The sequence below is a fragment of the Nanorana parkeri genome, unplaced genomic scaffold (genome assembly GCF_000935625.1).
Source record: "Nanorana parkeri isolate BGI_ZX_2015 unplaced genomic scaffold, ASM93562v1 scaffold180, whole genome shotgun sequence".
Taxonomy (NCBI): Eukaryota; Metazoa; Chordata; class Amphibia; order Anura; family Dicroglossidae; genus Nanorana; species Nanorana parkeri.
This window is the reverse complement of record NW_017306448.1, coordinates 643,152-667,553: the sequence shown is the minus strand read 5'-3', so window position 1 is coordinate 667,553 and position 24,402 is coordinate 643,152. Positions and strand designations below refer to the sequence as shown.

Sequence of the window (24,402 nt, the reverse complement as noted above, 5' to 3'; positions counted from 1 at the left end):
ACGTGATGCAGCAGGCATTGGGTAACCGTAGAACCAAAGCAGGCAGCAGGGTGCACAGGCATCTGGCACTAGACATGTGCACTGCCAAAAAAATCGTTTAGTTTCGTTTCGTTTTAAATTCGGATTTGTGTTATTTCGTTTTTCGGGATTCGGGTGTGAAAGTCAATTCGGATTCGGAATTCGGACGAAATTCGGTAGCGGTAGGTCGAACGTTCGTTTCGTTTTCTGTTCTTATTAGTTTCTTATTCGTTCCGTTCGTGACATTTGAGGGGGAAAAATATTTGTATCCTTCTCTAATGTCATTTTGCTCCAACGAACGAAACGAATAAGAAACGAAAACGAAACGAACGTTCGAACTACCGCTACCGAATTTCAGAAATGGAAATTCGGATTCGTTTGCATTCGTTATGTCTGTAATTCGGAATTCGGATACATCCGAATGTCCGAATTTCCGAAAATTCGTCCGAATTTCGATTCGGAACGAAACGAATCGCACATGTCTATCTGGCACACTTGGAAATGTTGGAGCTTGTGTAGCTCTGCAAGAAAGGGAAGATTGGAGTACCCGGCAGCGGGAATTTTAAGTATTCTTGTTGGTTCAGTCGCTTTAGGCAGAACATTTTACTTTAACACCTTCATGACGGGAGACGTACAGTGTACGTCCTGTCACTTTGTGCCTATATGACTGGCCACGTACACTGTACGTGACGAGTTATATCAGGCTTTGTAATGCCGGTATTTGCTGATTCTCAGCATTTAACAGTCATTCATTAATGTCTCAGTATTGAGGCATTAATTAATGAAATAATTAAGCTTTTTGTAAAAGCTTCTTCCTTTCATTAATGAAAGAATGAAGCCGTTACATGCAAATAGAGGACCGCAATTTGCGATCCCGTATTTGACAGCTCAAAATAGCAGAGAGGCAGCAGTGACTCACCTCACCTCTCTGCTATTTGTTTTGACAGCTCGAGAACCCGATGTTTAGATACATTTCACTCAAAAGATACAATGTATATCTTTTGAGTGAAATGTATCAGTTCTGATCGTCTAGGCACGATCAAAGAGCTTTTAGTGAGATCTGAATCTGACTAAAGTCAGGATCAGTCTCTAAGGTTATTATTAGCTGTTCCTAAGTTTGGATCAGCCTAATAGCCAAAAATAAAATAAAAAAGTTAATTTATCAAGCTGTCATAGTGATTGCTTGATATAAACTGACAAGAAAAAAAAAAGTTTTTTTATTTTATTTTTATTTTTTTTACAAAGTGTAAAAAAATTAAAATAAAGTGTAAAACAAAATTAGGAAAATATAAATTATATATAAATATATTTTTTATACTATAATTAATATAAAAAAATTCTAAAAAAAAAAAAAATAATCAAAACTTGTGAAAAAAGTGTTTTCTTCTAGTTTTTTTCCTCATTTTTTTTATTTTATTCAAACTAAGTGAGGGGTTAGGTACACATATGTGATATAATTATATAGCCCTATCTGTCCTCTAAAAAACAATATATAATATGTGTGGGTACATTTAGTAAGAAAGTATATTACTGCTGTGGAAGAATCACACAGCAAAAATGTAAAAAATGCGTCAGTCATTTATGAACAGAACCTGAAAACTAGCTCAGTCATGAAGGGGTTAAAAAACTGAGATGCTTAAAAGGTGCACTTTAACACGTGCCGGTAGTTCAACCTGAATATGTATATGCTTACAGCAATCACACTTTGCAGCTATAAGGCTGCTGAAATCAATCACCTCAGGCTAGTATGGAAATAATAGTACTGATGTAGACATACATGACACACTGAAGGAAAAGGTACCAACAGGGTTTGCAAAGTACGTCATGCTGGCAACACATATAGAGAGGGGAATTGATCAAAACTGGAGCAGCTGTGCATGGCAACCATTACGCATCCACCTTTCATTTTCAGAGCCTAACTTAAACTGAAAAGAGAAGCTGATTGGTTGCCATAGGCAAATGCTCCATATTTTGTCTGTTTCAGTTCTGATAAATTCCCCCCAAAGTATTTTAGTAGAGTATTCATGCTCAACATCAGTGCTATGTCAAGCAAATATCACATTTTCATTCTAGTTACAGGTCCCCATAAAGAGAACTTTCTGATACCAGATATTCAAATTGTGTACCCACCTGCCATCAAATTTCCAGCCAGTATCAAGGCATCCTGGTGAGCGGAGAGATCAAGTGGAAACCAGGCTGAGGACAACAGAGACAGTATCATATTGGCCATACCGGCAGTGCAGCTCTTGCGTGGTTCTTCGGAGGGGCTCTGCTGGGAAATACTGAGAACAGACATTCAAAGCTTCATTATCTACAATGGACTTCACAACAACAAAGCCATAAGACGCTCCTCATTAAGTCTTCCCTGAAAAGGAAACTCGAATTCCAATTTACCTAAAAGATCGCCCCCGATTCTTGTAGACCTGGATCCGGGAAGCCTGTGCACTAGAGGATGTCACATACCCACAATGCCACCCAACACTCCATGTGCTTACTGGATAAACAGAGGATAACAGGCACAAAGCTTCACAGCAACCAAACTGAATGTAAAAGGAGAAACAGAGAGACAATATGTAACCTTGGAAATACAGATTACTAAAGAAAAAAACAAATAAGGAAAAAATAATGCAAGATAAAACATAAAACTGCATAGCTACTTCAGTCAGGAAGCCGGGTAGCATACCATTACCCGCTGCCCGGCTTGCTGATTGGCCAACTACATACTTTTTTGCCGTCTCGATGATGATTGGCTGGGAATCTGGCTTTCTGGCCAATCACCATTTAGCTGGCCTCCCGGCCAATCAGGAAGCCGGTAGGTGGGTCATTACCAGCAGCCCGACTTCCTGATTGGCCGGGAAAGTTGGCTCCATGCTGTTTGGTCGGCTCAATGCTGATGGCCAGGAAGCCGGCTTCCCAGCCAATCACCATTTAGTTGGCTTGCTGGCCAATCATTACCTGCGGCCCACCTTCCTGATTGGGCGGGAAACGGGCTCCATGTTCCCTCCCAGCACTGGCGGTCAGAGAAAATCTCCCTCTGACCGGCAGTTCTGCTATCAGGATAAGTATATATTTATTTATGTTTGATTCATGTACTAATTAACACAAGTACATTCTATGACATCAGTTTACTGCTGTTCCTTCACTATCCGTTCAGAAGGCTGGGAGAAGGTCAGTGGCATATCAGCATTACTTTTTTCCGTAAAGAAAGCAGAAATTGCAGACGGGGTAGCAGTGTCTGGCAGGGGTGACGGGAGCAAACGTTTGGCTCACCGGAATTACAAAACTGTGAAAAGTTACGTACATGTATATGTTCTCCTGCTGTGAAAACCCACCCGGAGCCCAGCTTTTCTCTAGGTATACTGTTACTGGACATTCTATGAAGAGACAAGTAAGATTTGCCCGCATAAGCCCACCACATCTTATTTGTGATTGTGATATTTAACTAAGAATGTGAATTGATTGATGGCTGTGTTGTCAAAGCTGACCTGTAACCAACAGCATATCCTAATAATGAGGTGCAAAGTCTGCACACACTGTCACTCCATATACACTACGCCTTTCTGATTTATGGTTTTATGGTTAAATACATCATTCAGTTACCGTCAATGCTCGAGTGGTTGATGTTGTCAGTGCGTGAGAAACTGCAGTGATGACTTTGGACAGATTATTCTCCATAGTGACATCTGTGGGGCTCTGCATAATGCTATACCCTCTGTAGATCCTGCATGAGCACAAACGTGACCAAGCATTACAGAACATTTTAACAGACTATCATACGCATCATTAAAGTACATCAAAACCGGAAGAAGTAAAATGTTATATGTGGCATCTTACCAGGTCTTACACAGATGTGGTGGCTACATTCGTTTTCTTTTTTTCCCTTTTAGTTTCATCTGGTGATCCTGCCATTAATAAATTCCTATCATAGGGTGACAACACTCACTCATTGTGCTGTATTTATGAAGGAACAGCATTGGCACCTTTAAGTGAGCTGGGACTACATAAGGGGGAACTGCTCTGTAGTTCACAGAGGTAACATTTGCAACACTGCTTGAGGTAACCTAGGAAGACTGCACAGGACACTAGATTTCTGGCAGGATCAACAGGTATTTTTGCCCTTTTAGAACAGATATTAGCCAAATGCTTTTAACGGTATACACAATAAATAAAGGAGTTCATTGTTAGGGATTACATACACTTTAAAGTAAACCTTTTTTTAGGGACAAACAGAGGGTGCCATAGTTAACTTCTCATTTAGCAAATGCTGGGTGCCTGGCTGTCATGATGACTCTCAGGTGAAGGGGTGACAGCTGCTGCTTGTAAACGCCAGATTAGGTATTCCTGCTGCAGCAATCTCTAATCGCACCTATACTCTCGTTCCTCGTCTCCCCACAATACCCCCCCCATATAAAATAAAACAAAGAGCCCACTGACTTGCATATGTTTTTGCACAGAGGAGGCACGATCCCTGGTGATCGAGTGGTTGATTAGTAAGGTCTGGTGCAGACCTTACAAATCCATCCTTTTGGCCGGCGTTCAGTAAAGAGCGTCCGAACGCTGGCTGAAAAGATCTGACTGCCGGCACTGACAGGAGCAGCTCTGTGGGTTGCATTCAACAGAGATGCACACCATGTAGCTGCTGCCGCAAGGGACGGGGTCCGTGACTGCAAGCCTGACTAGTCAGCTGGCTGCAGGCCACATAGTACCAGTTCACGGGCCCCAATTGGCCCGTGGGGCGGTACTTTGAGATCCCTGCTTTAATGGGACAAACTCAGGAGTTAAATCTTAAAAATCCATTCAAGTGCTCTAACTATTAACAAAAATGTATCTTATTTGTGTATCACTGGGCTGTAGATCCTCAAAACATCTCTGAATTGGTACCGACACTGTCCCTCCTTCTGGAGGGGGGCTACTTTTGTTCCCCATGGTCCCAGGGTGTGTTGTAAAGTAGTCACCGCTTCAAGTTCACTCCTGTGATAAACTTCAATATAAATTAGTAAACTATTTTAGTTAATCACAGGAGTAAGCTTGAATCGGTGGCTACTTTACAGCACCCGCAGTGACCATGGGGGAACAAAAGTAGCCACCCTCCAGAAGGAAGGACAGTGTCAGCACCAATTCAGAGATGATTGGAGGATCTACAGCCCAGTGATACACAAATAAGATACATTTTTGTTAATAGTTAGGGTACTTGAATGCATTTTTAGGATTTAACTTCTGAGTTAAGTGTCATTTTAAGTAATTAACCCAGAAAAAGGATGCAAATAATGTCTGACTTTTCTGCTGTGCATGCTTGTTTTGGTTCAGCGATTCAGACCATACGAAGCAGGTCAGCAATCGTAGCCTACATAGTTCTCTACATTGTTCTCTACATAGTTCTTGTGTCTAAATTTTGACAATCACACAATACTGTAGTACAACCACCAGTTTCATAAATACTTCTTGTAACCCTTCTCCTTCAAAATTAAAATTCACATGAATAGAAAGATGAGAAAGACGGACCCTTAACAAAAACTTAACAGGAAGATCCTTTGGAAAGCAGTATACACAGGGTAAGTCAATGGAGCACTGAATATTAAAACAAATATTAAAAAAAGGTCACACATCTCCCCATATCATTGTACCAAAATGTCAGTATTTGGCAAGATGTACTGCTCTTACAATCAAGAAATGCAGCTACTAACTGCAAATTGCTGCAATTATCAAAGGCCACTTTACACTATGGACTTCATGTATAAAACTTCAACCTTCAACTGCATCCATAAAACTTCAACCCATATACATGCCATTTGCTGGGCGGATGCTGTTCACAAGTTGTTTACAAGTATAGGCATTTCCTATGCCTATAGCCAGTAGTACCCCTAGGCGCGTCAGCTCGATCTAGGGGTACTACTGTCATGCAAACAGCATCCACCCAGCTATAAGCCAGGTTAAAGTTTTATACATACAGTCCAATAACTAAGGTTGGATTCCTCATGTGGACCGATCAGTGATAACAACATTATGACAACAGGGGAAGTGAACAACATTGATTATCATGTTACAATGGCACCTGGAACTGGTTGGGAAATATTAGGCAGCAAGTAAATATCTTGTCCCTGAAGTTGACCTTTTTTAAAAAGGCAGAAAAAATGGGCAAGCGCAATGATTTAAGCAACTTTAACAAGGGTCCAAATTGTGATGGCTAGACGACTGGGACAGAGCAACTCCAAAACTTCAGCTCTTGTGAGACGTTCCTGGGCTGCAGTGGACAGGCCCTACCAAAAGTGGTCCAAGGAAGGAAATCCAGCGACAAGGTCATCAGTGGCCAAGGATCTCTGATGCACCTGTGGAGTGAAGGTGCCAGATACCACAGCATACCTTGGGGGGGCTAGTGGAGTCCATGCCTCATGGGTCAGGGCTGTTTTAGTGGTAAAAGGCGGACCTACTCAATATTAGACGGGTGGTCATAAAGTTATGGCTGATCGGTGTAAGTGTCCCTTGCTACATTCACTGTAAAAGCTGGGCTGTGCTGATGGTCTTTGTTTATGTAGATTGTGACAAGGATCACAGATGCCCACAGCAGCCATATCCTACTGAAGCTCTATGTGGATGTCTACATACGCTTTAAGAGAAACTGAACTCAGAAAAATGTGCCCCAAAAAATGCAGACAAAGAGCAAGGGACTAGTCACCGGTATTGCCTATGGCCTCTCTGCAGCAGATCTTTCCTCCATTACCGACTTACTTTGCTCCATTACCGACTATACTTTGTCCTGCATTACCGAACATACTTTGTCCTGCACCACGTTTCTATATGGAGGTGGCCATCATGGTCAAGACAGGGCTTTGCTTCCTCATGCCAGGGCCTCCAGCAAGGAGGAGAACAGCCGCACGTAGCGACATCACCAAATCTCCTGAGACTGGCAGTCAGAGGCAGCAGTGCCTTAGATCTCACACTGCAGATATACAGGTATGACATTACAGAACAGAAGTGCCTAGACGCACTCACATACCAGGAAGTGCACTGCTATTTTTAAGGAATTACAGACACAAAGTACACTTTTTCTGGGTAATGCTTAGGCAGAATTAACACTTCTAGTTGTTACCTATAAGCAGAAAATCTTTTATCGTTTTTTTGAGCTCAGGTCCACTTTATTCTGTGTTTTTTACATACTTTAAAGAAAAAATAATGCAATTTTCTTTTTTGAGCAGCTCAATATAAACAAGACTATACCCCAGATAATCCAATTCAATGACCACAACTGCTTTAATTCTGCATAAAGCTACCCATGTACTAAACAATGCACCCACCTTGTGATTGTACTGACAGCAAAATGGGATGCTGGCTGGGTCTCGTGCATGAGCAATTTCAGGTAGACACTGCTTTGGTCTCTGGCTGCTGCCACTACAGGGTCAGCTTGCCCTTGATCACAATGAAAAAACAGCCTTGGAACTATTCTGTGGACCAAAATGAAAACAAGCATCATCAGAAAAACATTTTAAGGTACAATATGAATGAGATGACTGAGGGATTGTCGTCAAGTCTACGGGTAGATACATGCAGCCACGCCCAATATTCATGGTGAATTATTTTATTTATGAGCTAGTCACTATGGGTTCTCCGGAGATGGAGTCCATGATTGCACAGAACACATGCTGGTTCTGTGGTAGAGGTAAGCATGAACTTCAGAACTGCTCTGCCTGGATCACCATCACAGTTTATAACCCAGATGGCTGCCACAGTCAGTTTAAGAAGTCTCTGCGCTTCCACTACTCTTAATGTGACACAATCATGCCATTCACTAGGGGCTCCTAATGTTTGGAATGGTCAGGACTGTCCATAAGCATGCATTGAAGAAAGGAGTCAAAGAATGTTCGAAAATATGGTCATGTCAATGTATTGGTACCAGAAGGAAATAACACCTCCGACACTTACTTGGCTAAAGTTGCTGTGGCTACATGCCTCACCCGAGCGTCTTCATCTCCCAAAAGGCTGATAATCACACCATTCAGCACTCGATCCTGAATATGTAGCCTCTACAAACATGCACAGCAAAAAGTTAGGACCTAAGATCAAAACTGGTTTCATGACAGATCAAGTTTATAACAAAAAGAACATCCATAGTTTTGTTTCCTCGCATACACACATTAGTGCGGTATGCAGAGCCAGTGGAGGGGTGGGTGCCTAGGGCCCAATGGGTGTCCAGGGTTCCTCAAGTATAGAAAAGCCAGCTAAAATAGTCAGCCAGCTTTTCTGTGTGTATCAAAAGTGATTTTGGTGTTTTTACGGCGGCTCAATCATTTCTGCCTGCCTGCCTTCCTTCAGTCCCAGCACTCAGTGGGCTTTGTGCACTCATGAACACTGCCAGTCATTTCAGGATAAAGAGCAGGAAGTACTAGTTCACTGGTCTCCATTATTTACACTGAACCTGAAAGTGCTTAACCTTGAGCACGTCCTGGATCAGAGAGGTCAGAAACCTAATGCAGCAACCAGGTAATCTGCAGAAAGAGGACTATGTCCCCTATCTGCATAGGATGTAGATATTAGGGGTCTAAATGATCCTTGATCCTTTAAGAGCACATGTCTCTATTTTTATACTGTCACATAGGGGGCATGTCCTTCCCCTTGTGAAAGTAATAAAGTTGAATTTAAAAAAAATACAAAAAATAGGAAAAAACAAAAAAAGAAAAGCCCCTGCCTCTCAACACAGACAGGACGCACTGACATACTTAAAACACTTGTGATGATACACATATTGGTTATCTTCTTACATGGCAGAGGTAAAAGAATAATGTTAAGGTCATTCGTTTGATTTAAGGCTAAACTGAAGAGCTGTAGAAGTTATTTACAACATTGGGTAATCTGAAGTTTGGCAAGCATATATAGTTTTGCCGCTAGATATATATGATATTAATTACCGTGACACGGTTAGATCTTATAAATGTAATAGAGAACTTATAGATAATGTTGTTCCTGTAATGTGTGCTGTCCTTTAAAGGTATTGAGTGACAGCAATAACCAAGAGGGAGCATCAGGATGTTGGCTGAAGCAAAGTCAGTGCTTAAGTCGACTATTACTAAACAGCAGTAGAGAAAAGTATGATCGCTGACCCGACAGCAGAGCTACAGAGAATTACAAATCCCTTGGATGGCAGTTCACATACATGTATTTCATGTGCAAAGCTCAGAAGAGTTTAGCTTCAGATCTCACAGGTGTGCATATCACAAAGCAAAGGTAAAAGGCCAAAAGGGATGAATAAATCCTCTCAACATTAGAAGAAAACACTGGATATATGTACCCCAGTATAATGATGTACACCTCTATGAAGTCCATCTGCTTTCCCTTCTAAGAAATTGACCAACCTAAAAGTGGAAAAAAAGAAACAAACAATTAAAAGGACAAGGAATAACTCCAGTAAAATCTGTAGACTGCTAAAGCAACCACAAAGTCCATTTAATGTAGCCTTGTCTGAGTTTAAGAATTACTCTAGAGCCAGATTTCAGCATACTCTAATGCCCATTTACATGGCTCAGCAGTTAGTGTTTCCTAAAGACCATGTTACTAGCCAGCTTGAAAGTAAAAACATCTGCGGGCTAATTGCATACACCAGTAAGATTTGTATCTTCTGTCCTGTAGATAGCCAACTGCTTTGGCTGGTTCAAACAGAATGTTTTTTTTTGCGAGGGTCCGAGTCTGCCTGCCTTAGTTACACAATTACTAACAGATTCCTCCATCCACGCTTACAAGAATTGATGGGACAAATCCCCTGCAGCTCTTATTGTATTCCGACAGCGGCCTTCAGCCGTCAAAATACCCGAACCGAGCCTGGAGCCTGCTAGCTTCGTTCGGCCAAAGATTTGGCTGGAAGAGTGCCAACAGCGGTACCCACTGTGTAAATTTTGGCCAGTTCATCAAGAAGCGGGCGGAAATTGCATAGTTAATGGCCAGCTTCAGGCTGAGTTAACACCTCAAACTCCTAATAGGCTGGGGGCTCTTAATAACAGAGCATCTCCACCTTCCCTACAAGAGTAAGCACAATTGTTTCGTAGAGAAGGTCTTTAAAGGCAGACTCCCGGAACACAGCACAGTATAAAATCAAGTGTTTTCAGCAGAGGAACTTGCCTAAAATCGATCTCTGCCAGAGTCTCCAGCAGTTCTGTTCTGACAAGCCAGTAAGAGCTGTTCTTCAAAGTGAGCAGATCGATCATCAGCTGTAGCCCGTGTTCACTGTACGTGCTACACAATAGACTGGATATGCAATGCTGGAAAAACAAAAAGCAAGCCATTCAATAATTAAAATCTATAAGAAAAAAAAATAAAAAGAAACAGCATCCTGAAGTATCTGAACCAAACACAGAACAAGGATGGAGGGACTTTCCTTTCAAGTGAACCAGTGTTTGCCTATGCAAAGCAACAGGGTCACTTAAATCATATGTGTATGCATAATATAAAAAACATTTAGCACGGGCACATTCAGTCATATATGTTTCTTTAACAATGCTTTATAATACTTGGGGGGGAAAAACCCCACAGATGATCCTGCTGGAAATGCAGCCAGCCCCTGACTACCTGCAGCACTAAAATAGCAGGAAAGAGGGAGAAACAGCAGGCAGCTGGTATGACAGAGCAGTAAGTTTATAGAGATGAGGTAAGGGAGAGAGGTTCTGTAGCACAATAGAGTAGAATTCAGGCAGGGCTGACAACTTAGCTCGGGATTCCAGAGCAACACTGGCAGTGTGGTCAGGAGTACCTTCAAAATGCTTTGAGGGTAGAGGAAGTCTGACAGTAGTTTTTCAGGACCTGAAGGGACCATGTACCCATTGTTTACTGATATGAGAGAGCCAGCCTCTAGCAAAGGAACAACGTATGTGACAGGCTCCCTGATATGCCTTCTACTCTCTGTCTTATGGGAATATAATTTTGGCTTTCAATAACAAAAGGTGTTTAATATTGCACTAGAGGTTGGCCATTGAGGGACTCTCAGTTGGCAGTAAGGAGGCAGGTATTGCAAAAGCAATTTAGGGAGTGAATGGTGCCCCAAGGTGACGGGGCTGCATCTTTCAGAGGACCTTGCCTGGAAGTCGGAGCCATTTGATAACTGAGCTACTGATAACAAGGTACTCTATGCATGTTTTTTTCTATAAGCTGTGGATAGAGCCCTTATCTAAGCATTGTCAGCCCACTACAGGAGTTTAGGAGCTCACTGGCAAGATCATCAGATATTCTTCAGGCAACCTAACAGGGAGAAATGTTTATGTAATGGAGAGCTGTGCCAAATATGTTTTACCCATTCACTTTCCCTTTACCCAGCAGCACATAGTCACCTTTCCTCTCCAGGAAGAAGCAAAGTAATTCACCGGTACTTCTAGGTATTGGGAACCATGTGACTCCCTCTCCTTCCTCCCATGTGTGTGTGCTGCTACTTAGTGATTGAATCTGGGCCATGTAAGTTGCACTAGTTTGAAGCAGGTAATGGCAACCTTCACAGGTTAGAGCCTCGGCTGCAATAGTTAACAGCCATCATATCAAGTTCCCTTAAAAAAAACATCACCCTGTTAAAACGACTAAACCAGTAATGATCTTATTACTTTCCACCTTTTCCTGATTCTTCTCTTTACTGTATTCTCTCCCTGTCCACATTTTTCTAATTTTGCTGGCCTCGCTGCCACAAGTGATTTGTACATACTATATATCATCCTGGTGAGTTATGAACAAGATCAACTTCACTTGATTGTAGCTGCCAGAAATGTAAAATGCAGTTCACAGCAGACTAAGCAGTGGCATGATTTGCTTTGTTGGAATACACAGGACACACTCACCCTGACTGCCACACAAGTCAGCTTGCAGGTCACAGAAGATTCATCTTTCAGACATTTTTGCAACAAGGGAATGCAATCTTCCAATGAAAAACTATTCCCTGAAAGAAACAGGTTGGTTAGTGGCTGAGATTTGCATCATCAACAACTGCTTTAACAGACTCGGTCACCAATCTAAAAAACTACAGGTACAAGCAGAGAAAATCTAAGTATAGTATTTTAAATGCTTACATGCAGTGCTTTTCCTTTCCATAAATGTTTTTATTCAACTGCACTGTTCCTCGGAACTTGCAAGGAATTTTGTCTACACCAGGAAGAGTCAATTTCCCAAAACAGCCCCCTTCCCTTCTTTCTACATCATAGAACTCTCATCTTCTTGGAGTGTGCCCTACCTTTACCTTCCCGCATAACATTTAAATGGAGCCGCCAAGGGAGGAGTGAAGGGTGATACTATAGAGTGACACTGTAGTCTGCTGACATCACATCTAAGATAGCAGCACCCAGCAGCAATATCAGGCTTTTTGGCATTCTACACAAGGGAGGCTTTTACAAGTAAATAACATGCATAAAATATATTAAATGCACATATAATCTTTTGGGAAGATTTTTGTTGACCTGAATGGTCAACAGGATCTCTTTAACTTATAAAATGTTGAAAACAATGATTTAACCAAAGCAGTTAGTTACCAGAACAGCTTTTAACAATGGCCAGCCAGCGCTCAGCATCATATCGGGACTTGTTGAGGATGGAGAAGACGATAGTACCACATAGAATAGATGTGGCCCCCCTGACCTGAGGGTCCCCATGACTAATGTAATTTAGGATGTCTGAAACATACTGCACATCTGAAATGGAAATACATAGAAGTGAAAATTAAAAACACAGCATATTCAACTATGTCTGTCAAAGAAGATACATTCAGTAGGTCGTGCTGAGTAGATGACATTCAAGAAAGATAGTTTATGGCAAGAGGAAATAAAGCTACCAGATGTTTTGCAGGGCAAGAGCACCAACTCCATGTTTAAAAGGAAGAATTATGGGAAAGAAATACAAATGAAATCTTTATTCCTGGCAGTATTATCAGATTTGTAAAAGTATTGTGAGTTACATAAGCAACTACACAAAACATCTAACTTTCAGGTCTTACAAAGAACCCAACTTAGCGATATGAATGTGGAGCCACAAAAACGTAGGAGCAGAGGTTTGTAGTATAAGGACAAGGAATAGTATTTATTTTTGAAATTTTAATGTCGCTATTTGGCAAACATTCTGATGCCACATATAACCTCCACATGCTACTATATGTATGGAGCATGTAAAGTACTGGAAGGGGCTTAAACACCAACACTCTGCCTGACATATATTAAACTGAAAACGAGTGGTCAATGCCAGTTGCACTCAATCTCTTGACCAGTCATACCCTGGAGATTATAAAAACTACTGTATGTGGTCTTTAAAAATGAGATAGAGGGTCCATTACCTGTTGGCTCCATAGCGTCTGTCTGCAGCTTGTACAGCTTGTTGAAGAAGGCCTCAGGATACAAAGCGACAGCTGCCCCTATACAGCTCAATGCCAGTGCTTTCACACTCACCCGCACATCTCTGTCTGGTACAAGAGCTGGACAAGGGGAAAAAAAGCCACACAAACACACAACTAGCAAATATCACATGACAGTAAATGGCAAAAGAATCAAGTAGATCTTAAATACATATGAATACAAAATAAAAAAAAAACCCATTATGGATTGAGTTTTGGAGGCTTTATTCAATATATAACAACCAAGTCACTGGAGGGTCCACTTGCATTTTATAGCAGCTGAGCATTCACTTATTTCAAGACATTGGGGCTCTCTCTCTGTATCCTCAAATAATGGACTGGGTTCAAGAATTGTGTAGTCTTACGAGAATGGAGAATCTAATTGGCAAATCTACACGATACATAGGAACAGCATAATGCCAGTAGAGGATCTTGGACCTTATATATCCAAAACTCACATTTACAAATCTAACTGAAATGAGGCGATGATGGTTGACCTCTCTGCTGTTCTAGTGAGGATCAGAACATGTTGGGACATTTAGTATTTACAGTATTCTTAGACACTGATCTTGCTGTTACTAGTGCTTCTCGACCATAATGTTGGGGCCGCCTGTCCTCTGCACGTGCTTTTCCCTTGAACCTTATCTTTTTGCTGTACTATATGTCCCACTATCTCCCTTTCTGGCGGGTGGTCACTGGACTTTGTCTCCTGTTGGACCATAACCTGAAGTAAACGTTCTATATTCTCAGCTTGACTGCAGTTCCTGGAACCGCTGGCCTGAAATCTGGCCTGATCTACTAAGAAAGTTTACAATGGTCTTATGTGTTTGCCAAAAATTCTTTCAAAACTTTTTTTTGCATAAAAAATAATGAATAGGCCTACGCAGAAAAAGTTTTTTTTCCCTGTTAAACTCAACCTTTGCTTAGCCCATGAAGGTAGTGACCTATTTAAACCTCTCTAGCTTCCAAGACAGCAATGTAACAATTCGATTTCTTACCACCCTTCTGTCCAGTGAGCAAGAAGGAAGCAGATAACAGGCGAACGCAGTGAACAAGGGGAGCAGCATTTCCATCTGTGTAGTGTCCAATATCTCCTTTTATCCGAGACGGCTTTAATAAGACAAGAGCACAGTAACAGTTCTCTATAGGACAGCAGCAATCAGTTTTAAACAATGACGCTCAGACTATCTCTCACTAAGAAGAGGTATATTACTGTGCTAACTACTTAGAAATGTAGTACCTTATTCTCCAGGTCGCCAGGCTCCACCACTTCCTCCTTTGTTACAAAGCGATCCACGCTGCTATCAGATGATTGGCGGCTGTGGCCCAAGGATTTTAGTAAATGACTCTGATTCAGCCCTTTACAAAAATAATGAAAATGCGTTCTATAATATTACTCCGGGAAACTGTCAACACTGCTACAGACTTCTCTCATTACTTTCAAGAAAGTTGCCTCTGTAAACTCCTCTTCTTGGAGTGTCCCCTACCTTTACCTTCCCGCATAACATTTAAATGGAGCCGCCAAGGGAGGAGTGAAGGGTGACACTATAGAGCAGGGGTGCCCATTAGGTAGATTGTGATCTACCAGTAGCTCTCAAAGCTGATCCTGGTAGATCACGAAGGGTGTGAATGGCGGCCCCTTTTATTCCATTTTGGTATATTTATTTAGCTGTGCACACATGATTACCTATTAGCCTGAGTCTGCTGAGCCAAGCTCCCTGACACCTTTCTGGTGCTTGAAGTGCTATGTATTACATCAAAGAATATTAGTTTACACTAACCCCTTAACCCCTGCAAAATATGTAAAGGAATGACCTCTGCATGAGCCTCCAAACTTAGATTACATTAAGCAACACCCTCCCTCTTGACATCTAGCATTAGATGACGTGCGTGACTGCAAGTTCTCAGTCTGGGCTGTCACAGTGACCAACCAGAATGGTTCCTGATCATATGATCAGTGTGCCAGCTTTGAGAGTGGTCATATGCAGGCTGAAGCCTTCATTTATAAAATAGGCCTGAAGAGGTCAATGCAACCTGAGGATGGCAGTGTGCCTTTGTCCAATCAAATAAAAGATAGCAAAAAATGTACATAACATTTAGTCATAAAGGGATGGTAATGTTAACCAAAGCATGATGACTTATTTTGATTTTGGCAACCAGGCTTTAATGACTTCTGGTCATGAAAGAGTTGAAAGAAAATTGCCACAAAATATGAAAAGATGCGCAAGTCATTCAACAGGTAAAACTTGAGTCTATGCAAATATAATTTAAAAAAAAAATGCTTTTCAATTTAGCCAAAAACCCTGACTGGTGCCCCATCTAAAATCAGCCACCTTCAATCAACAGCAATTTAAAAGCAAGAACCTACCAAGAGACATGTTCCCAAAACGATCGACCAACTCTTCTTGGTGGATGATCGCTCCTTCGTCTTCCTCGTCCTGGAGCTGCCCAATCTGCATGCCGGAATACAGGTTCTCAGCACCATCGATTACCTATGAAATCAGAAATAATGGACGATTTCTACTAATAGCACAATGAAAATTCAAAGACAAACGCGGTGTGGCATCTCACAACACACAACATGGAAGCATAACAAGGGGAATGCAATATCATGGGGTGTAACAGCAATATCAGAGTTTTCACACCAGTCTCTCAATGACCTGTTCAGTTTCAGAAAATGGTTTACATGGTCCTCTTCATCAGGCTCAGAGTAGAGTAGAGCCTGATGAAGCCTGATGAAGAGGACCCTGTGCAGCCCCGAAAGCACTTGATATTCTGAGTGACATCAATAAATGGATTTGCACTGACTTAAATTCAGTCATGCTGGTGTGCTAATGACATCTATATTTAAAGTTGCACTGTGTGCGCCGCCATCCGCTGTCATTTCTAGCATCCATCAATACTTTGGGATTTCGGGTAAGGAGTGCTACAAGATATGGCTTTAGTATGTACATTTTCCTGTAAGCTAGTCAAGGCAGGGACTGAAATAAATTGCTGCATAACCTCAATATATGTAAAAGAAAATAGTTCCAAGAAAAATATGATGGCTTCCATTGCTTCCCTCAGCTAGAGCACAAGCATTCTAAACAAAATCAGTACTGGCAACGTCATACTATCGGAAACTGTATAAGGTTAATTGCTCTTTAACTCTTCATCCCAGCAGCAACTGAAGCCTAGATGACCAGGCCAAATTTAGCAGAGTCAATGAGTCGGTTAACTCTGAATCAATTTGCCCACCTAAATAGTTGACAAATTTCATTAAGAACCTATAAATGATTTCATTTGGTACTCTTTTTTTCAAACTTTTTTTTAAAAATAAAATAATTGTATCACACTATTACAATATTAAACAGAGGCGTAATGCTATCTACAGGCTGCAGTTGTATCTGCAAGCTTTTCTCAATGAAGTCTTCACCATCTCACAATCAGTAAACTAACGTGATTGGTTCCCGATCTCTAGTGGGGAACGAAGTGGTCAGTGACTGCTGGATTTAAACAGCTAGCAGCCATGCAAAGTGTCAGCTAGTAGCTGTCAAAATGTCTAAACATATCCTCAGCTAGGGACTGCAGGAAAGAATGGGTTAAACAAAACTGAAACCTTCTCTTCAAATGCAGTCATCATATATAGCAGACGAAAGTATTGAGTTTTATTGAACTTTTTATTCTAGCCAGTTGGCAAATCATTGAGGACTGATTTGAAACAGAATTTAAAATAATTGCCAAAATTAAAGCGTGCTTTCATGCAAATGGCTCTCTTACCAATGTTGAGACCCCAACTGTCTTATTCAGTGATACAAAGAGCAATGCATCATGTAACATGTTACATATTTTAAAATAGATTTCTGATCTTCCTGTAAATTTTTACTTGCACTGCTTTACTGAATAAGCCAGCAAATGCTGAGATGCCACTGCTCTGGAACAGCAAATCTGCCAATCTAGGAAACCTCTACTCTGGCCAATAATCACCCCACCCCCAAGAAAAAGAAACCTCGCTTCAAAGCCTTAAGAACAAAAATAGTGCAAAAGATGCAACTAGCAATATATGGAGATTAAAAGGCTCCAATATTGCCTTTCAGCATCATGCAATGCTATCCTCACTAGGAGGTCATGCTCTCAGAAAGAGGTATGCTGACCTTTTCAAAACTATTGGCTGACAGTGAAAAGGAGGATGATGAATAGATTGATGTGTCCAGCTCGGGGCCCTCCATGGAGGAACTCTGAGACATGTCCGGCCCTTCAGTAGAAGACCGTGATACCCCCTCTGCCCGCTGCACACTTACAATTTCCGAGCTGTCCGAAGGGGTGACAGCAGAGTCTGGACCTTCTGTGGTGGTCTGAGAGCTGTCGCTCACTGGTGAGGAAGCCTGGGTGGTTCCCTCATTCAGGTCCATGTTGGCGTCAGACTGGACAGTGCTGATCTGACTGGAACTGCGGCTTAAAATGTCTTCCTCGTCCCCCTCTGTAACAGTGCTGGGGACATCCGAGTTGCTGAGATCTACAGAGTCAGACTGCAAAGTGTGTTGGGACCGTGGTTGCTCAGTGATGATGTCATGAGCTGAAGAGTCCAGAGTGGCAGCAGATGCTGCAGTAGGGACACCAGAGGATGTAGCCACTTCAGAGGAGCCTTCCTTCTTAGACCCAGCTTGAAGGAAGAAAACAAACTAATGTTAGAAACATAACATTTCAGGTTATTCCACTATTGTTCAGATGGAGGAAGACGATCAACACATTTTTATTTATCATCTGGCAGGTTGATAGCAGGTGTACATACACTATACTGCCAAAAGTATTGGGACACCCCTCCAAATCATTGGATTCAGGTTTTCCGTGAAATTTCCTTGCTACTAAAATCTTCCACGGTCAACTGTTAGTGGTATTATAACAAAGTGGAAGCAACTGGGAACAGCAGCTACTCAGCCACGAAGTGATAGGCCACGTAAAATGACAGAGCGGGGTCAGCGGATGCTGAAGCGCGCAGAAGTTGCCAATTAACTGCAGAGTCAATAGCTACAGACCTCCAAAACTTCATGTGGCCTCCAGATTGGCACAACAATATTGCGTAGAGAGCTTCATGAAATAGGTTTCCATGGCCGAGTAGCTGCACCCAAGCCTTACATCACCAAGTGCAATGCAAAGCGTCGGATGCCGTGGTGTAAAGCACGCCGCCACTGGACTCTAGAGAAGTGGAGACGTGTTGTCTGGAGTGACTAATCATGCTTCTCTGTCTGGCAATCCGATGGACGTGTCTGGGTTTGGCAGTTGCCAGGGCAACGGTACTTGCCTGACTGCATTGTGCCAAGTGTAAAGTTTGGTGGAGGGGGGATTATGGTGTGGGGTTGTTTTTCCGGGGTTGGGCTTGGCCTCTTAGTTCCAGTGAAGGGAACTCTTAAGGCATCAGCATACCAAGACATTTTGGACAATTTCAAGCTCCCAACTTTGTGGGAACAATTTGGGGATGGCCCCTTCCTGTTCCAACATGACTGCGCACAAGTGGACAAAGCAAGGTCCATAAAGACATTGACGAGCGAGTTTGGGGTGGAGGAACTTGACTGGTCTGTACAGAGTCCTGACCTCAACCCGATAGAACACCTTTGGGATGAATTAGAGCGGAGAATGCGAGCCCGGCCTTCTCGTCCAACATCAGTACCTGACCTCACAAATGCGCTTCTGGAAGAATGGTCAAACATTCCCATAGACACACTCCTAAACCTCCTGGACGCTTTACCAGAAGAGTTGAAGCTGTAATAGCTGCAATCGGTGGGCCAACTCAATACTGAACCCTACGGACTAAGAATGGGATGCCATTAAAGTTTATGTGCGTGTAAAGGCAGGCGACCCAATACTATTGGTAATATAGTGTATATTTAGTTAGCTGCTTGAGCACCCTGAGCCTCCAAAACATGGGATGTTCTTATAGGAAAATACCAACTTTATTTGCAAGGTTTGAACTTTGCCTCACCACTGACCATGTCTCTACTGGCCCACATTTAAGATAGGCAACCTCAAAGGCCATTAATAAGACCTCACAGGTAGAATAGGATAGGACCAAGTAAGGTCAGAATGTGCACAATAACCCCCCCGCCCCAGGTTTGGGGCTCCGAGGCAGCTTAGTGAAAGCAGCTGAAGGTGTCCAGTTACTACTGCACCCCATTTCATGCATAACAGGTTTAAAGTCAGACCAGATTTAGGACACTCACTTACCAATCCCAACACTTTTTGCAACTGACCTGTAAAAGGAGCAGTGGTGGCATCAGACTTGCCTTCTGCCTCATCTTCCAATCCTTCCTCTTCTCCCAAGTGCATCTTACCTGATGCATGAAAAAAGGGCACAAACTCAACAAATACAAATACCAAAGTATGATCTACCAAAAATAAAATATGGGTTATACCAATAATGTTACAAAAGAAGCATCAGTTTATCAGCAGAGAATTACTGGCCTGTGAATTCGGCTTAACACACGAGGTGTAGCAGCTCAAGTTCTCACTCTGCATACCTTTAAAGAAGAGCTTTATATTCAAGCAAAAGTATTATACATTTGTAAGGTCAGCCTTTAAACATTTTGTACCTGCAAAGATATACCCAATGCCTTCTTTCTAGTGGGACGAAGAAAAATAATTTTGTAAATACTGACATCTCTAGGATGTGTTAATATTCCACTGCTGTTGCACATTATTCTGTTTCAATCGGCATAGTACCATTTAGTTGCAATGGAAAGAAGAATTCATATTTAATGCAATCTTTAAAAAATATTAAATCATTTAAAAAAAAAAAAATAACAGGGAGAAAGAAAAGGACCTCCTTGTAATGGTCTTAGCAGGAGTACGGATGCGGGGCCACAAGTGCAGAAATCTCACCTTGGAAGAACCTATGGGATATAGGAAACCACCAGGTGGTTTATTTCTCCAGATTTGACTTGATGTTTAAGGAGGAAGTACCCCTAAAAACCTATTTTTATTAAATCTTATTAAAACAAAAGGCTATGCCAGCTGAACAGATACCGAGTACAATTCTGGAAGGGGCAGTGATGCATTTCATGAGGAGGAGGCACCCTCTACATCCTTCCAGATGCTCCCTGCTCATCTTTCAAAGTTGTGGTCGTCAGCATACATATCTAGAAAGAGGTTTCTGTTATACAACTACTGCTCGGCCAAGAAATCTGAACTGGTAGACAGTGGGAGATCCCAGAAGAGAGCAGAATACAGGAAAAAGATTATAGTTCATACTTGCTTTTTATTTACTGGTCATATCAAAAGACTAAGTGCACTTAAGGATCAGATTAGTCAAAACAGAGATGGAACAATTTAGTGTACTTTTTAACCTGCTCACTGCAATACTGCAGACTGAGATATCAGCTTTGGGTTGGCGAAGCCTTTACACTGGACTTACACGGGGACTGTGGTATTCAGCCTGGGAACAGATGGTGTAGTGATCTGGCCATGTACACAAAACCAGCAGATTTTCTAGAAAAGCAATTTTTTTCCGGCTACATAAAATTTCCTATTTATGACAAATGCCCAAATACTGGAAATGCAATAATTATTACAGAAATCTTAACACTACCTCCAGCTCCACACTGTTGTTCAGGGCTGTAGCTACCATGGGGCGAGTGAGGCACTCACCGTTGTGCAGAGACTAAAAATTTGTTTCGGACGAAATGAACGGAAACAAAAAATGTTTTCATTTCAAACGAAACAAATTTTTATGCTATTTTTTATTTGGCCACCAGCGCATTCTGCGCATGCGCTCCGCCATCCTGGAGGCAGGGTGCATGACGTCACATACCGCACAGGTCTGTGGGGGGGCACAATTTTCTGTTCTTACCTCGGGCGCAAAAGGAGCTAGCTACGGCTCTGCTGTTGTTCATGGTTGTGTGATACTGTCCATCCAACTATCTGTTCTGGGAGTCTAATAGGGATGCACAGATACCAATACTAGTATCAGTGCCGATACCAGTATTTAGGTGCGTACTCGCCCAAATGCTCCAATACTTACCTCCGATACCAAAACTTCCTGTCAGAGGGAGAGCTCCCTCGGCAGTGTCGAGGGAGCATGCAGCTGGCTTCCATTCCAATCAGGAAGCCGGGCAGTGGGTTATGACCCGCCTCCCCGATTGGCTAGAAAGCCGGCTTCAAGTGCTGCTAAGCAGCCTAGCTTCCTAACCAATCAGGAAACTGGGTGGCACGTAATGATTCACGTTCCGGCTTCCTGATTGGTCAGGAAGCCATGGTGCCTAAGAACAAGTGACGCTGGCTTCCTAGACAATCAGGAAGTTGGGAGGCGGGTCATGACGTGCCGCCCGGCTTCCTGATTAGCTAGGAAGCTGGCTTCACTTGTTCCTAGGCAGCATGGCTTCCTGACCAATCAGGAAGCCGGGGCGCGAGTCATTACGTGCCGCCCGGTTTCCTGATTGCTCAGAAAGCCAGGCAGCCTTTGAAGCCGATGCTATTTCACTAGAACACTGGCTTCACTGCCAAACAGGAAGCTGGGCGATGGGTCATGATCTGCCGCCTGACTTGCTGATAATCGGGGCCCAATGCACCAGTACTCGCAGTCGGCGAGTACCGAAAAACATATCAGTACTCGTACTGGATGCCATTTGAGTACAGTGCATACTATAGAATGATCACACACCGCCGATCAGTCAGCTCATGGCTTCCCCTGCAAAGAGCAGTGACCATCAGGCACTGCTCCCAGCAGGGATTCCCCCCTCCCCTCTCTCTGGAGAGGCAGAGCCAGCTGTCAAACAGACAGCGTGGTGGATAATAACAATATTGTCAGGGTCTTTCCCGGCTGCAGCACATCTCTGCACTGTCAGCAAATAGAGGGATGTAGATGCTATTTTCTGACTTTAGGTCATGGGAGTACTGAATGTACTCCTGTGACTCAAAAAGAGGACTAAAGCTAAAAAAAGGTTTCACTTTAGTTCTCTTTAAACTGGACTTTAAGAGACAACTGAATGAACTTGCGTCTTCGTGTAAAAGCTCCACTTGGCCACTTGTAAAATGTCTTTTCATAGAATACCCAGACAGTTAAACAGTATAATAAACCTGACTATACCACAGTTCTAGTATGCTAGTTACTTGCCATGGGATAACAATACAAGAAGCTGATTATGGCTAAAGCTTGAAGAGGAAATGGGTACAGTAAAGTGTAAAATGAAGTCGAAGGGATGGCTGTAGGAAATGCAAATAATCACCTTTTTGTTTCCTGGACAGAGCAGGACTGCAGGCAGAGCTCCCGCCGGCTGCAAATCACAGAATGGAAGAGTGCAGAGAGATTAATAGGGGGGGGGGGGCATGCAGCTCAGCAATCAGATTTAAAGAGGAACCTTAGCGCATGGATCACAGTAAGATCAGAAGACAGGTTACTTAATTCTCATGCAAAGCAGTGGATAATTATCAAGGAATTAGTAAGGATTAGATTGGCCATTGCAGAAGCTGATTTCACAGTCACTTAGGTTGCCAGAATCCTCATGTAACCATCTTTTTTCTATTCTGACGCATGCTGTGAATTAAACCTTGTGTACGATAAGCAGATGAGGGTACTACACGTTATCTACATGTAGCAACCTCAATTAATTAGTTAGGAAGAACCAAAGACCACCACATGTTGGATAATCTTGCCTGGCAAAAAGAAGGAATATCAGACATTCCGGTTTGATGTAGGCAAAGTGCACATTTGTTATATCCCAGTGTATATGATGGTTTTGTCTGGCTGACCTGTTGCTTGCCTATATTGGATATTTTTAGCTATCTGGTAGCGATTAGCCCTGAATTAGGCCAGTCCTGTGGTATCCGGCTGCTTTTTTTTCATCAATGATAAAAGCAGCTTTGTGCAATCTGAGTATGCATGATGAGGAAAAGTATGCTCAGGAAAAGTCAGTGACTGAATCATGCATTTCAGATTGTCCCCTTTAAAAAAAAAAAATGCATAAAAAACAATTTATAGTACACAGATATAAAGCTTACAGTATGATAGCATCTACTGATGTATATGTAAACCTTAACAATAAACTTCTTATTTGCTCTTTTTTCTGTAAGAAAGCACAGTACCGTTAAAAGTGGTAACAGTGTCCGTTTCAAACATACCTGCTGGTGCTGCCAGAAATCCAGTGCTGCCTTGTGCAGTCTGCATTTCTTATCTCAAGCATTGCTATCGGAAGGTGTGTTAAGGACTAGAGAACACCTCCCCTAAAAGGATATGGGGATATAGGGAATTGTTCTGTGTGCTAGGGTGACTACACTACTCCTCGATATGTATGATGTAGTGAGTGAGTGTTGTCACTCTAGGACAGAAATTGTGTTACTGGCAGGATCAGCAGGTGAAAATAAAGGAAAAATAAGCCTGAAAAAAGGAAAACCTTAAGGCCATGTTCACACCGAATGCAGAGCAGATCTGCATGAGTTTCTGCACACGCAGCGCAGTGGGTTGTGCAGCGTTTTTGATGCGTTCCGGGCCATTTTTGGTTAAAAAAAAATTAATAATTAAAATGGGCTAAAAACGTCTAGGCAGAGGGAGAAAACGCTAGAAGCAATACACTTGATCCTCTCTGTAGTGAATACCAGCAATTAGAGGAATTGTATGCCCCAGATAGCTTTAAGAGGCAGTTCATTTAATACGAACACCGTATATCACTTGCCTATGAGCTCCACAATGCTACCACTGCGGCTACGGTTTTGAGACTCATCTCGACAAATGGTGACATGCTGAATGCCTCCAGAACATGTCAGGACATTGAGCAGCTCAATAGGAGGCGTCCTGAATATCTGCTGCAACAGCTCCAGAGCACCCGTCACCACATTATGATCTCTGTGCTGAGTATAATGTAATGTCAGTTCATAAACCTGAAAAAAAGAAAAACAAAAGAGTGATCAGTCAGTTCCGAATGGGTGTCCATAAATACTACAAATGATCTCCTCTGGGTTTCTGTTACAAGTTAATGATCTCCCGGAGAGTAATGAAGAGTGCCTTCAATGGCTGAAGGTCTTCATAACCATAAAGGGAGATTTTCTGAATGAATGGAATCCCTCCTGTAAGTGACTCAATT

The 24,402-nt window shown here is 42.3% G+C and overlaps 1 protein-coding gene across 1 annotated transcript in view; it reads right to left on the bottom strand.

Moving 5' to 3' along the window:
* Positions 1–24,402, bottom strand: part of HTT (huntingtin) — a 137,337-nt gene that overhangs the window by 81,376 nt on the left and 31,559 nt on the right. Inside the window, exons 9-25 of the mRNA XM_018554978.1 lie at positions 23,995–24,199; positions 22,552–22,599; positions 19,582–19,662; positions 17,635–17,996; positions 15,723–15,846; positions 14,595–14,713; positions 14,353–14,464; positions 13,298–13,435; positions 12,504–12,662; positions 11,820–11,917; positions 10,123–10,262; positions 9,299–9,362; positions 7,936–8,036; positions 7,311–7,457; positions 3,619–3,739; positions 2,482–2,558; positions 2,149–2,300 (exon numbers count right to left, since the gene is read on the bottom strand). Of these exons, the coding sequence (XP_018410480.1) occupies positions 2,149–2,300; positions 2,482–2,558; positions 3,619–3,739; positions 7,311–7,457; positions 7,936–8,036; positions 9,299–9,362; positions 10,123–10,262; positions 11,820–11,917; positions 12,504–12,662; positions 13,298–13,435; positions 14,353–14,464; positions 14,595–14,713; positions 15,723–15,846; positions 17,635–17,996; positions 19,582–19,662; positions 22,552–22,599; positions 23,995–24,199 (2,248 nt within the window). The remainder of the gene's footprint in view (positions 1–2,148; positions 2,301–2,481; positions 2,559–3,618; positions 3,740–7,310; positions 7,458–7,935; positions 8,037–9,298; positions 9,363–10,122; positions 10,263–11,819; positions 11,918–12,503; positions 12,663–13,297; positions 13,436–14,352; positions 14,465–14,594; positions 14,714–15,722; positions 15,847–17,634; positions 17,997–19,581; positions 19,663–22,551; positions 22,600–23,994; positions 24,200–24,402) is intronic.